Source organism: Lissotriton helveticus, chromosome 8 (assembly GCF_964261635.1).
Source record: "Lissotriton helveticus chromosome 8, aLisHel1.1, whole genome shotgun sequence".
Lineage (NCBI taxonomy): Eukaryota > Metazoa > Chordata > Amphibia > Caudata > Salamandridae > Lissotriton > Lissotriton helveticus.
The window spans coordinates 841,073,135-841,086,998 of NC_136069.1; the positions used below are offsets into that span (position 1 = coordinate 841,073,135).

At 41.6% G+C, this 13,864-nt stretch overlaps 1 protein-coding gene across 1 annotated transcript in view; it reads left to right on the forward strand.

Annotated features, from left to right (window-relative positions):
• LOC144772946 (adhesion G-protein coupled receptor G2-like) overlaps positions 1-13,864 on the forward strand; it is a 1,412,864-nt gene that overhangs the window by 1,115,576 nt on the left and 283,424 nt on the right. Inside the window, exons 26-30 of the mRNA XM_078657647.1 lie at positions 888-1,044; positions 1,521-1,664; positions 3,374-3,499; positions 7,083-7,128; positions 7,240-7,343. Of these exons, the coding sequence (XP_078513773.1) occupies positions 888-1,044; positions 1,521-1,664; positions 3,374-3,499; positions 7,083-7,128; positions 7,240-7,343 (577 nt within the window). The remainder of the gene's footprint in view (positions 1-887; positions 1,045-1,520; positions 1,665-3,373; positions 3,500-7,082; positions 7,129-7,239; positions 7,344-13,864) is intronic.

A 13,864-nucleotide genomic window follows, 5' to 3' on the forward strand; every position in this document is an offset into this window, starting at 1 on the left:
GTGGAACTCATGTTTGGCACTGTTAGGAGGCCCCAGGATCTGATTTTGGAGCATTTCTAAGATGTCGGGATCTTTACACCTGTAGATCTGATTTGATAGAGCTGGACCCACGATCTTGTTGTTCGTTTGCGATGATATTAGCGTTAATGTGCTATTTCTCATGAACAGAACCGTCTACAGTTCTTTGCTATTTTTCGTCTGTGAAAGTTTATTAAACTCTGACTGGTATATCAATGAGATATTTGCTTCTGTTTGCTATAGCTGGTTGATGAGACAGAAAATGTGGGATGATGATTAGAGATAAAAAGTTTATTAGTAAATTAAAGGCACACATGACTGAGCAAACAGCAGTCTAAATTTGAATTTTTAATGTTTAAGCACGATTATTCCTGGCAATTGAACCCATTAGGAAATTACATTTTGTTTCTTTGTGTTTTTTTAAACTTTTGAGAAATATGTAGATGAATTGTGAGCATTATAATAGATAGAGTTATGATTTTTTTTACTCTTAATGACCTAAACATATCTAGTTGTTACCCAATAACAAATTTTAAATACATTATTTTTACAATCATTTTGGACATTTTGTTTAATCCCAAAAACATTTAAATATTTCATTTAAATCATCATTCTGGTGGATATGTTTCACTTTGTGTTATGCTTTGCTACATCTTTTTGAAGTAAAATGTTCCATTTTTTACTACATCATTGCCTGATAGCGCTTTGATACGTTCAATTTAAGTTCACGCCATAGAAATAGGATGAATAGAATAAATGTTGTCTCCAAGAGATTTGCCCCAAAACACATTTGTAAGTTCAAATAATTTTCTCTGACAAGGAGAAAAGCATTTTATAATAAAAAAACATTTTTTTTACATTTCGAACAGGATCATTACAGTTGTGGATACTGTCGGATTGAAACTAAACTTTTCGTCACAGTCAGTAAATTTTACCTCTCCCTCGCTGGTTTTGGCAGTGACCAAAATAAATGCAAGCTCCTTCAGCGAAACATCTTTTTCAGTCCAGAACTCAGGGACTTTACAGGTAACACGATTGTGTTTTTTCAACGGTTTATGTAAATGAAATTGATAGACACGTAAATGCCAAATGGTACAGGAAGTAATTAAAATTACAGAAGACCTGTGGCGCTAGAATAAGAGGTCACCACAAAAAACGTGATGGTGGCCATCACTAGATTTGCTTTTTACAAGAGACTTGGTCAGCTAAAGTCATATAACATGGGATATAGTTCTGCACCTAAACGACACCCTCTACTAGTAGTCTGAAGGAAAAGGTTGAAATACATTGATCCCTACCAATATAATTATTGGAAAAGCGTTATATTTAATCAGTGTAATTTGTTTTTCAGGTGAAACTCAAAAAGCAGAGACCCTTGTAATAAAGCATCCTAATTATTCATTAGAATCGATTATCATATTTAATATAGACACCGCAAGTGCATTTCAAAGATGCTTGTACATTTTTTAGTAAAATATTTTACCCTTATTCTTTGTGTGCAGGCTAATTTGGATACCCAAACACCGATAAACAGTTCAGGATCTATCACTCTCCCAGCCTCACTACTGGATAATTTGGGAGCCCAAAGTAAAGATTGGGCTTCAAGAATACAGTTCAACTTCTTTGAGAAGGCATCTCTGTTCCAGGTACGCTTTGAAAATTGCTGTTATTAAAAACTGATTATTTCATTGTCTGGATTATCATTAAATTGATTGAATTATTCACGTGTTTTTAAAGTACACAGCATTGCATTCTAGAAAAAGTGTAAACAGTGAGCCAAAGAAGAGAAACTTAATTGCTAACATCTTCTGGAAGCCAGATCATGAGTCGCGTACTTTTTGAATTGCCACCCGCTTGGAGCAGTACAGAGGATGTTCCAACGAAGGAAAGCAGTTTAGAAAATGAATGTTTGTAATCGTTGACTACCAATACACAACTCAAAATGTACCTTTGTCACTCAAAGCAACAAGTGATTATATCTCCTGAACTATGGCTACCAGATGTGATGCGTTCCTGGACATCAGCTGTAACTGCACATGAAAAAGCCATAAATCATAGCACCTACCATAGGCACTGCAGTAATTGTAACAGTTGAGCCTAGACTACGGGATTAGTGATCACAGTAAATTCTCACTCTTATACATCCTATTCCACTGGAGATAAAACCAACTGAAATACAACAGAATTTACATATATTATTCTTGGTAGCAAGTGAGGGAGGAGTGCACAATTTTGCAAAATTCTTTGTTTGATGGTGAGCACCTCTGGTTAGATTGAATTACTTTATGGCTTGTGAAATGGCACTAGTAGGAAGTATATGAACTGCAGAGATTGAACTGATTGCCCAGTTTAGTGTAGTGGGGGCTTTCAGACATAGTGTCTATCGAATGACTGATTCTTCACAAATAGTAGCCCATTTACATCTATAAATAAGTTTAATCATAAGAAGCAGACATGGTCATTTTATTGTATTTGGTGCATTTTTTGAAGGTCTTTACTAAACAGTTGAATACAAAATGAAAAAAAATTCTGTGCAACACTGTATTCTTTAGCTAGTGACATTCAGAAACCCCTTGAAATTTGTTCAGTTCTCGAGCCCACTTCGCGATGTTATAAGATCCATGCAGGTGCTTTCATATAGCAAAGATGTGTTCCCTCAATTGTCTGTGCATTGGACAGTGTGGAAATCATAGTTTCATAGTATGACTAACACACTATGCTTCAGAAGATGAGCTTTAGCATACACTGTACTTCAGCAAAAATGCATTGACTCGAACTGGAATTAAATTGTAGCTAGCAAGCTAATCAAAGTCAGGGTTGCTAGGAGCACGCACTTCTCAATTGGAGATTTGTAAGCGAACCACGGACTGACATTCTGGAGACATTTTATCTAGTCATTGGCCAAGTGATCAAAAGATAGCATATCACATTCAAAGACACATCTGCTAATGAAAACATAAAAAACGTTGTCACCTTAAGGGTTAAAATATCCCATTTAATAGCAAAGAAAATGATATTTTGTAAAAGGAAATTTACAGCCATTTTCCGCACTGAGGAATGGCACATGGGAGAAACATTCAAACAACATATAGAGCAGTTACCTGTGAAAATATAGATGTCTTTCAAAATTCGACATAAGTGAAAACATGCATAATGGTCACATACTCAGGCAAGATAGTCAGGTATATATGCATATTTTATACCTGGGATTTACATTTCTTGGCTTTGCATTTATCAACATTTGGTGTGCTGATCCTAGCTAGTTCATAGATGGAAAAGGCTTCTATATTTATACATATCATGTTTCCTTACTATCAACTCCTCATATCTTACATCGTGCTCATTTTTTATGCAGGATCCCTCCTTGCAGAACAAATCTCTGGTCAGCTATATCATATCTGCAGCAGTCTCTAATCTTACGATCAGCAACCTTGCATCGGATGTTACTATCACACTGAGGACCAGCATACCACCAAGTGAGGTGAGAACAAGTTAGCTGATAATGGAGACACATTTCTATCAACATATTGGTGGACTCTTTTACATTGATATCAGTGCCATGAGACAGTCCCAATACCAAAAAAAAACATTGTATAAGCCTTGAAAGGGAAAGCACTTTAGGCTTAGTTCAATATTACACATAGTTTTATATTGCCTCCATTTTTAAAAATAATGTTTATCTATAATATTTGCAGCATGTGACTGGTAGAAAGAAGAAAAAAAGAAAATGCAAATAAATAAAACGAAATTGGATCAGAATGAGAAAGGAAAACTAGGATAGTATGTCTCTTCCAGTAACTCTGTGTATACAATTGCAAGGCTTATCATACACTGAATGAAAACAAACCTTGTGTTCTCACTCAGTAAAGAGCATGCTGTCAGGTTAGCAATCCCCTACAGGTCAAAACAATACTCCATATTTTGGCTGATCCTTTTGGTTACCTCTTGTTTCCTTCTTGCCACCACAGTAATCTTTGCCATCAGACCAGAATTCTTCCTAACTTTGTCTCAAAGCATATGGCTTCTTCTTGGTTTCCCGGGATATCACTTTCTTGTCCCTGCAATTGCATGTGGGCACTGAAAGACTAAGGCACTGAAGATGACTGAGGATGGAAAACAGAACTAGAGTTCAACGAGGAGAGATTCTTTAGACTCACAGGTGTTATTAGGCAACTAATGGTTGCAGACCTATGCGTCATTAGGTCATAGCAAAGGTGAAAATAGGGGGGTAGAAGAAATGCTGGCCTAAAACAGTGTCTAGTTAGTAACAACAAAAGGAGTCAAATAGTAGAGGCCATTTTGTCACCTCGGCTTCTTCACCCATCTGCATACTGGTACAGTGAGTGTTACCACCCCACAAGAGGTACAAGGACATACCCATAAGTCTCTGGTTCGCCACTCTTGTCTTTAGTGCTCTAGGAATGTTCTGTGAAAGTTAAAATGCATGAGGTTGTAGCCTTTGCTACAACCTAATTTGTTGGGTGAATGAAGCACATACTACAGGCCGACTAGGCCTCTTTTAATAGGAACTAAGATCCTCTTCTCCTCCAGTGTTGTCGACTGAGGACAAGAGTAGGAAGACACATTGTTTGCCATAGAAGGCACTACCTTTTGTTATTCCTTCTCATCTTATCACCTCTCACAACTCAGCAGGTCATAGTAACTTCATCACTTTATGGCCAGAGTTTCCTTGGGACCTTGAGCCACTTGCAGGAAGTCTGTAGTTCCTCCACTCCACAGTAGAGTCATCAACATCTGGAGGAACATAAAGAGCTTGCAGCAAGGACTCCACATCAGCAGGTAGCTCCTCAGACTCTGTGCTAAGACACCCCGAATCAGTGGAAAAGATCCTCACTTAAAATTATCCAGCACTTCAAACCCGGATTCTGTTCTCAGCATTTTGTCAAACGTCTCTATTCTTTTACCTCTGCGATGATTGAAGAGTCCTTCTCACTCGATTTATGTTGTGGAGTTCCAGCTTTGACTTACGTTTTAATCTTGGACCATTCAAGTTCTGTCACATTTTCAATAACATTCTACAATCTTGTTAAAAACACTTTAATCCTGCTGTGATGTGCTCAGTCTCAGTGCTAATGTCTAAGCACAAGTCTTTCATGGATTGCACCAGTGCCCGTTCTCTTTCGATAAAATCTTTCTCCTGGGTTTCTACCAGTGAAGTTGACACAGGATGGCCCTTTTATTCATAGAGTCATGGGATTTCAAGAACCACTCCACTGAGGAATTATTCTTCCTGTCAGAAATTATGTATAGCATACTTCAGGATGACAGGGACTAGACGAAAGCACAAACACATGCTCCGTCAGGACAGGGTGAAAGCAGGCCCCCAGATCCACTCAGAGCATGGGCCACCACAGGCTATGACTGGGCAAAAGACTAGAATCCAATAGGCAGGAACTGCACCCCATATAAAGTGTCTGAGCCCAGAAACTCCGAACTACTCCAGTGTGACTGCTCCTATCTGGCTATTCCACCCATGTGAGGTGGACAACTCCGTGACCCACAATGGGTGTCTCTTCAATTACCTCACAGAGCGCTCCATGTGATGACACTGTTCACACCCGTACCATCACTGCAGTGTGTAAGTAGCATCTGCCCAGTCTCCCATGAGTAAGAGCCAGCTCGCTACCCTTAGCTGATTCTACATAGTCATTCTCCAGGTCAGGGAAGGGAGTGTAACTCTGGCTGCAGATTAAGCGCTGAAGGACGTATATAAATGTCACCCTGCCCACACGGCCTAAAGCAATTCCCAGGCCGCCTCTGACCATACTACAGGGCTCGTACATTGCAGAACAGCCTAGCCAAGAATCAGAAAACTTGGCTCCTGGCCAGCTCTGACTTCTGTGTAATCTATTATGTAGGGGTGTTTGATATCCAAGTTTCAGGAAATAGGAATTTACAAATACTTTCTAGAAACTTTACATCTCATTTAAAGATGTTCTTTTCTTACAGAATACAGAGCAGATTCCATTATCAAGTAATGTTTATGTGCACAATTCTCATGAATGGAAACATGAATCTGTATATTTATTCTAAAGGGTGATTCACAAAGCCAGTTTTGCAGGGGGGTTTGTCATTCAATCATACCGATAATTTACAACTTGGATACATGTAAGATTAGTTGTTGACTTTGCCATAGTATTTGCGAGGGGGTAGCAAGGAAACCCAAAGGAATTAGTCAACACCTACAGTCCCAAATCTGTATGAATTTACAAACCAATGGACTGCCTTACCCACACCTACCTACGCTTAAATTGGAAATCAGACAGATCGTCTCCCTGATTTATATGGTGAGTGTGGTGAATTGGAAAACATCACATGGAAAAATGTATATTATGTGTGGGGAAACTTTTTTTTTCTTTCAAATAGCGACATTTCATATATTTCCTTACTCTACACATGTATATTCTGCATCACTATGAACATTCGTCTAGAATATTTGTATAAAATTTGCCTAAACTTGATCAACTTTTTTTACATATTTTTTTTAAACGGTATGTGCACTGTTTAAAAGATCACTAAATTATTTAACATGCATGTCATTTTGAGACGCCAACCAGTTTAAATGAATGCTGTTATTGGTGAGGTTGGATGTTACCTGGCATTACTATTGTTCTTCAGATTTGTCGAGCTTAAAATATTGGAATACATTAAATGTACAGAATATCAGTAGTTTAGACAGCCATGTGTAGTAATTGTGGATGGCAAAAATATCATATCTATCCATTCTAATTCCATCTAGAAACACAATATTTCATTTAACTTTCATACCTCCAGGAACACATAATTCCCCAAAGGGTATGTTTTTGAAAGAATATAGACTGAACCTGACTCCGGGGTAATACATTGACTGAAGAGGGCCTATGTGCATCTCAAGACAAGTTAAAAGAATGAGAGAAATTATGGTGAATTGCCTGTAGTCAAGGTTATTTTTTCGTTAAACGATAACCTTTTTATTGTAATAAATGATAGACAACAGTATTATAAGATTCTTTCTAAACTATTCTAGACTTGCATTGAAACTGTTTGTCTTATTTTTTTCACAGGCAAATTTTACCAAAAAGTGTGTTTTTTGGGACTTCAATAGAAACAGTGAGTATCTGATCAGACACTCATTAATCATTTAACACATCTTATTGCCACCTCATTATGGAAATGTTGCTTTTGTTGTATCACTCATGTTCACTTCCTGTCTTGTGACAGATGGCACAGGAGGCTGGTCTTCGGAAGGCTGTGCGGTCGCAGGTTCAAAAGGCAACGAGACAGTATGCAAATGCAACCACCTGACGAGCTTTGGAGTTCTGCTGGTAATCCCTATTGAGATGCATAGTGTGCAAATATATTTTTATTCTCTTTATTGGCCAGGCCATTTAACTGTTACTCATGAACTCTCTCGCTAATGAGTCCACTGTGACCTACCTCTTGAACAAAACCTAAGGGCAGGGCCACTAGAATTATGCAGCAAGGTGGGACCAAATTATTAGGGCAGAGTTTACTAAATTATGCAGCAAAAAAAGGCAAATTATGCAGGATGGCACACCACATTGTGTGATAGAATTTCCACATTAGTTTGACATTTGCATACATGGTAACAGTATCTGGGCAAATGTTTCACCTCATTAGTGCTAGTCTGACACCCAAATACATTAACAAACAACAGAAAGAGAGGCAGTCAACCTTTTGTTATTGGCATTTCATTGTGTAGCAATATGTGTTGCTATCTTTCTGTAATTTTCGATCGGGTCGAGCTAGAAACACGTTTTTTTATTAACATCTGCAGATTGTGCAGCAGATGGTGGATTATTTGCAGTAGCAGCTGGCAGTGAACGACGGTGGAGAGGCGGGGGAGACAAAATAAAAATACCCATTACATTTCGTCGGCCGCCGCCTCTTCTCCGTCCTTGTCCTCTTCCTGCAGTCCTGGAAGCAGGAAGCAACCTGCTCCCGGGTTTCCTAAAGCCAATCATAACACTGCAAAGCAGCATTGTGATTGGTCTGATCGCTGTGGTTCGGCGCTCAGACGGGGACAGGGATGCTTTGCATGTTCCTCACCAGGCTGTGTAATGCAGCATGGTAGGAACATGCAAAGTGCTCATAAGCTGTTTGGTCGGCCCAAGAGGGCCGGCCAAACAGTTCATGCGCACTTTGGGAGTGTGCACCCCACTCCTCCCCCTGTGCCTTCAGCCACGCCCCACCCCGCTCTAACCCAGCCCGCAGCTCCAAAAAATAAAATGATAATAACAATGTTATTATCATTTTATTTTTGCTGCTCGGCAATGGGGCAATGCTCTTCCACCTTAGCCGAGGAGCCTCCACTGATTATTTGCACATTTGTCAAATCCATCATTTTGTGGAAAACGCTGCGGCCGCTAAACCTTGTAATTACAATTGTTATCCATAATGGCCAAGAACTATAACATATGGTTTTAGGCCCTTGAGGGGTTGCTTAGTTATATTGCAGCTGACTACATTTACTTTTTGTAATTCTGCAGCCAGAAGGCTACGATCAAGATCAACAGAATACAGATCTGTGCTGCCTTCCTCCACCAAATCACGGTTATTACTATGGACAATTTTTTAGGTGTGTTTTTGTCATAGTCGAAAATAGGGTGAGGAAATAGATGTTCCCAAAGGAGTGGTATTGGGAAAGGCATTGCAAACGTGTTGATCACACACACCCCTACCTTTACATGTATTCCCAAACTTTTGTAATGCACGTATTGCACTTAAAAACGTACAGCTACTGAAAGTAAGCAGTGTGCTCAGTATTGGAAAGTGCCACAAACACCCCATTTGTCGCGGGGAATTCAAAACAAAAATAGAGAACAATGGGCATATCTGTCGTAATCCTGTGCCTGTAGTCTTTCTGCTGAGCCTACAGTTTGCAGGTGTATTCTTGTGAGGATGACAAGTGAATGACAGAAAAGTGACAACAGTTCCGGTTCTGTCAATCTCTAAAAATATGCAAACCTTAGGCACGTGCCTATGTGATCTTTTGAGTTTTTTATGAAACGGTCACAAATTGTTTAATCTGCAAGTGCATTGGAGTGTTGCATGAAGCACTGAGATCCATTTAAAATGTGTGGTTTCATCATGTTATAACTGATTAGGGGTGAAGGGCAAGCCAAGAAACCCCCATGGTCCTGCTCTTTGCGGCGACCTGTAACCTTCAGGTCACAGGGTCAGATCCTTACAGCGCCTTGTTATCAATCAGAGATGAGATAATAAAGGGTGTTGCTAATAACAATGACTGTACCTTATAAGCCAGGAAAATAATGACATTTGAAGCATCTGCTATATTTATTTTAGTAACTGCTAATGAAAACAAGCACTGGAAAATGAATGATTCGGCTAAAGTGATGAAAGAATATTTTTCACCTAGAGGGGCTGCCCCAGAAGAGACAATTCAGGGCTATGTGTGCTCCATTGTTTCCTGTTTAGGAGATAGCAATGGTGCCTCGCCGATGAGATACCCGAATGGAATCTGGGCTTTATCTTCCTCATGGGGTTAAAATATTCTGCTTCCAAACCAACCACAGTATTACTTATATAATAACTTTTTTTAAATATTACACTTGTTATGGAAGCACTGCTCCACTCAGGCATACTCACCACTACGTCCGCTGGAAAGAGCAGGTCCATTAGCCCACTGGGCTATCTAACATGCTAAGACTTATATCATCTCAACCACAGACCCACAAGAGAGAGCGCCACATTATGGCCGACTCAACAATGGAGCACGCTGAAAATATTGCTTATTTACCCTATGTGGTCACGTGGAATACATTTAAATGCAAAATAGCAATTGAAAACTACCTCATTATTTATCGAACCTTTATGGCAGCATCCAGAGACAGAATAATTATTCAAAATCATAGTCTTTGAACTGACATTCCTTTTTTTTGAAGTTTTACATAGCGCACTCTCGACCCAAAGGTATTGGAGCGCTTTACATGAGCACCAGCTACATTACACAAGGGAACATTCCTTTTTGATATGCACCGGGAGAGTAAGGACCTGATTACAAGTTTGGCGGACAGGGTTACTCCATAACAAACATGAAGGATACCCGGTCCGCCAAATTACAATTCCATTGTATCCTATGGAACTTGTAATACAGCGGAAGGGATAACCGCCACGTTTGTGATGGAGTATCCCGTCTGCCAAGATCAAAATCAGGCCCTAAGTGATTTGCCCAGAATCACAGGATGTTGAGCCAACTCCGAGACCTCGAACCTGGTGCCATAGTTCCAAAGTCAACAGCTCTAGCCGTTATTTTACATCCTCCCTTCTCCACATTCTTTTCTGTGTGCTCAGGGCCGCCACATCCAGTTGAGACAACGCAGGTAGTTTACAACACCACTTAGAAGGTGCAGGAAAATCTGCTACAGTGCAACCTGGAGTTGCAAATAAAAGCACTTTGTAGAGCAGTGCCACGGGCAATAAGTATTTTTTCTATGGCATCAATAGCCCTTACCCCATTCCTGTGTATGCTAATTGTATGAAGGGTCCTCCTCGCTCCTCCGTTTTCCAGATTTACTCCTACATCTTCTTTTAGTTTGGCTTCGTTCAGAGAATATAAACAGAAGGTCAAAAGAACCATCTTGCCTGCATACACAGTGCCCGTGAAGAACATTCGCGTAGAGTTCAGAAAGACCACTGACAACCCATGTTGCGCCATTACTACTCTTCTGCAAACGTGAGTGTCTAAATTAAATTGGTTCCCACAGAATTGCAAATTCAGGAAATCTGCATTGCTCCTATCTAGGCCATCTCTCATGGGAAAAAGTCTGGTATTTGCCTTATTCACATCTCGCCCCGATATCTCTCCAAAACAGGCCAATACCAGCTTGAGAAGTGGTACTGACATTAATGGGTCCTGCAACTATACATGAATGTTGTCTGCATACATCGAAATCACATGCACAGTGTCCTCCAGTTGTACGACCCAATCTTGCTTCTTCCTCTATTTAAAATACACCAAGGCTTGCATCACTGGGACAAATAGGAGTGGGACCAAGGACAGTCCTGTCTAGTTCCTCCTTTTATCCTCCATCTGCTGGATATCACAGACCTCACTTTGGCTCTGAGACCAGTGCACTATATTTTAGTCCAGCCTAAAAATAGAAGGCAGAATCCCATGCACTGCAATATGCTCAGCTTGCAGAAACAGCCAATCAGCCAATTGAATGAAAGGCTTTTCCTTATCTTGTTCAGCCAGCACATAAGGGGTTTTCTCCCTCCCCAGACTGTGCATGACATGGATGAGTCTTCATAGGTTTAACAGCATACTACAGTGTGATTCAAAGCTGCATTAATATCTGTGTCAGTGCTTTTACTGCCCAAGAAGCCTATTGGTCAAGTCCTTGCTCAAAGCTTACATTGCTATTTAGCATTAATAATGGCCCGTAGGAGCTCCACTTCTTCGGGTCTCGTTTCGGCTTCATTATCATTACTTTAACCACCTCTTTCATGGAGGGAATTATATTCCCTGTGAACCGCGCGTTCAGACATACTGCTATAAATTTGACAACCAAAGTCATGCTGAAAGTCTGTTAGATTTAGCTTTCTCAGCGGGTTTACCCCCAGACTTTTTGCTTTTTGATCTCCTGTTTTTCACCTATTTGTCTTTCGTTTTAAGACTCTGGGCACTTTACCACTGCTGTTCTGTGCTAAAGTGCATATGATCTCCATGTAAATTATGTTATGATTCATTTTCCATGATTGGGATATGTTGATTTACTATTAAGTCCCTAGTACAGTGCACAGTGTGTACCCAGGTCCCCAAAATAAAATGGTACTTGTTGGTTTGCAGCACTGGTTGCGCCACCCACACAAGTAGCTTTTCAAAGTTGTCTCAGGCCTGCCACTGCAGCGTCTGTGCGCAGTTTTTACTGCAATGTCAACCTGGCAACTTTACCCACTTGCCAGGCCCAAACCTTACCTGTCTTACATGGAAGGCACCCCTTAGGTAGGCCCAAGGTAACCCCCATGGGCAGGGTGCAGTGTATGTTAAAGGTAGAACATGTACTAGTGTGTTTCAGATGTCCTGATAGTGAACTACTGTGTATTTCGTTTTTCACTACTGAAAGGCTATCTGTCCCATAAGTTAACAAGGAAGCTGCCCCGTAACATCTTACAAGTGTAACTTTCCATTGGGACAAGATAGAGAAATGGAGTTTAGACTTCCTGAGCTCAGAATTGTAAAATACATCTTTTATTGGAGATAATTCTTACATTGTGTGTTTGAAAGTGCCACTTTTAGAAAGTTGGCATTTACTAGCTTAACCATATTATGTGCCTCTGCCATTTGTGTATTCACTGTCTGCGTTTAGATTGACAGGAGGTGGGGATGTACATTCACACTAGACAGACACAAGGAAGAGGTTGAGGTGTGTCCTGCCTTTCCTGGGTGACTCATAGCCAGTCTGAATGGACCTGGCTGCATTTAGAGTACTGGGAGGAGTTGTTATTTGCAACCTGAAAGGACGGTGGCTGCCTTCCACAAAGCGGTCTCCACCTCGTGTAGTTAACCTGGACTGAGCTAGGCAGAATTGGTTTGTGTCTGCCAGAGGAACTTTGTACCAACTTCAAAGGAAAATGTGGTATAAATATTAGGGCCCTGACCCCCAGAACTTTAGATTACTGCTGGACTAAGGAACCTGCCAGGAAGATCTTGAAAAGCTGCCAGAAGGAGTACTGCCCCTTTGTTGTTGCTTTGGTGGGTTGGCTTTCAGTTGCTGCTTCTTTCTTGGACAGGGAAAGGACTGAATTGTTCTTTCTGCATTCTAAGTATCTCCAAGGGCATGATGTAGAGCTTGCCTACTGGTGGAAGTCTCAGGGAAATCAAAGACTTCAACATCTTCTGGGTACTGGCTTCAGGAACTGGGAGTTTCAGCTGCCACAGAGGAGAAAGCTAACCTGGCGCCGTCAACAACACTGCTGCTGGCTGTGTGACATGAAGGCATCACAGAGGGCACTGTCACACTTCGTACCTCAACCCTGGTCTCACCGACGATGTCGTCCGATGCCACCACTGAGCCGCTGCTTGCACCGTGGCCTATGGGCAACACACTCTGCACTGCCTCGCTTCACACCACCGCCCAGGTATCCCTGACAATGCGGCGATGCTGTCACCGATGTCGCTGCCTACACCATGACCTGTGGACACTGCTCGGGAAGAACCCAGAGCACCGTCCCATTTCGCACCGCAGCCCTGGTCTCATGACACTGCCGCTCCAAGCTGACATCAACGCCACTGCCTGCAACATGGTGTGGGGGCACCGCTCGTACATTACACAAAGCATTGCCCCATGTCACACCACAGCCTTGACCCACCGAAGCCTGCGCCTTCGACTCCAGTTTGTCAACCGACACCACTGTCTGCACTGCGACCTGTGGGCCAGCCACATTGCATTGCCCCATCTCGCACCGCAGCCTTGGGTCTACCAACAACAGTGCTTCAGCAACAATGACATTGCCACCTGTACGTGACCTGTTAGCACCGCAACAAGCACCGTCCCACTTCGCACTGCAGTCCTGGTCTCCCAACACCACTGGATGACCGTCACTGAGCAGCTGCCTGCTCCATGACCTAAGGGCACCTCACGAACCGCTCTGTTTCACACCGCAGCTCTGACACCTACCGGCGAGGGCGCTCCTTACTTCAAACTCATGGGTTTCGACCTGCAACGCATGTGACTTTTAAGGCCCCACAAGTCCTACAGTGAAATCTGGAACCTACACCTGCCGATGCTGCTCCTCCGCAGCTCACCGTAAGGTCCGACGCCCTGCATCTCCAAAGGTACTGTTTTACTGGTCTCCACAA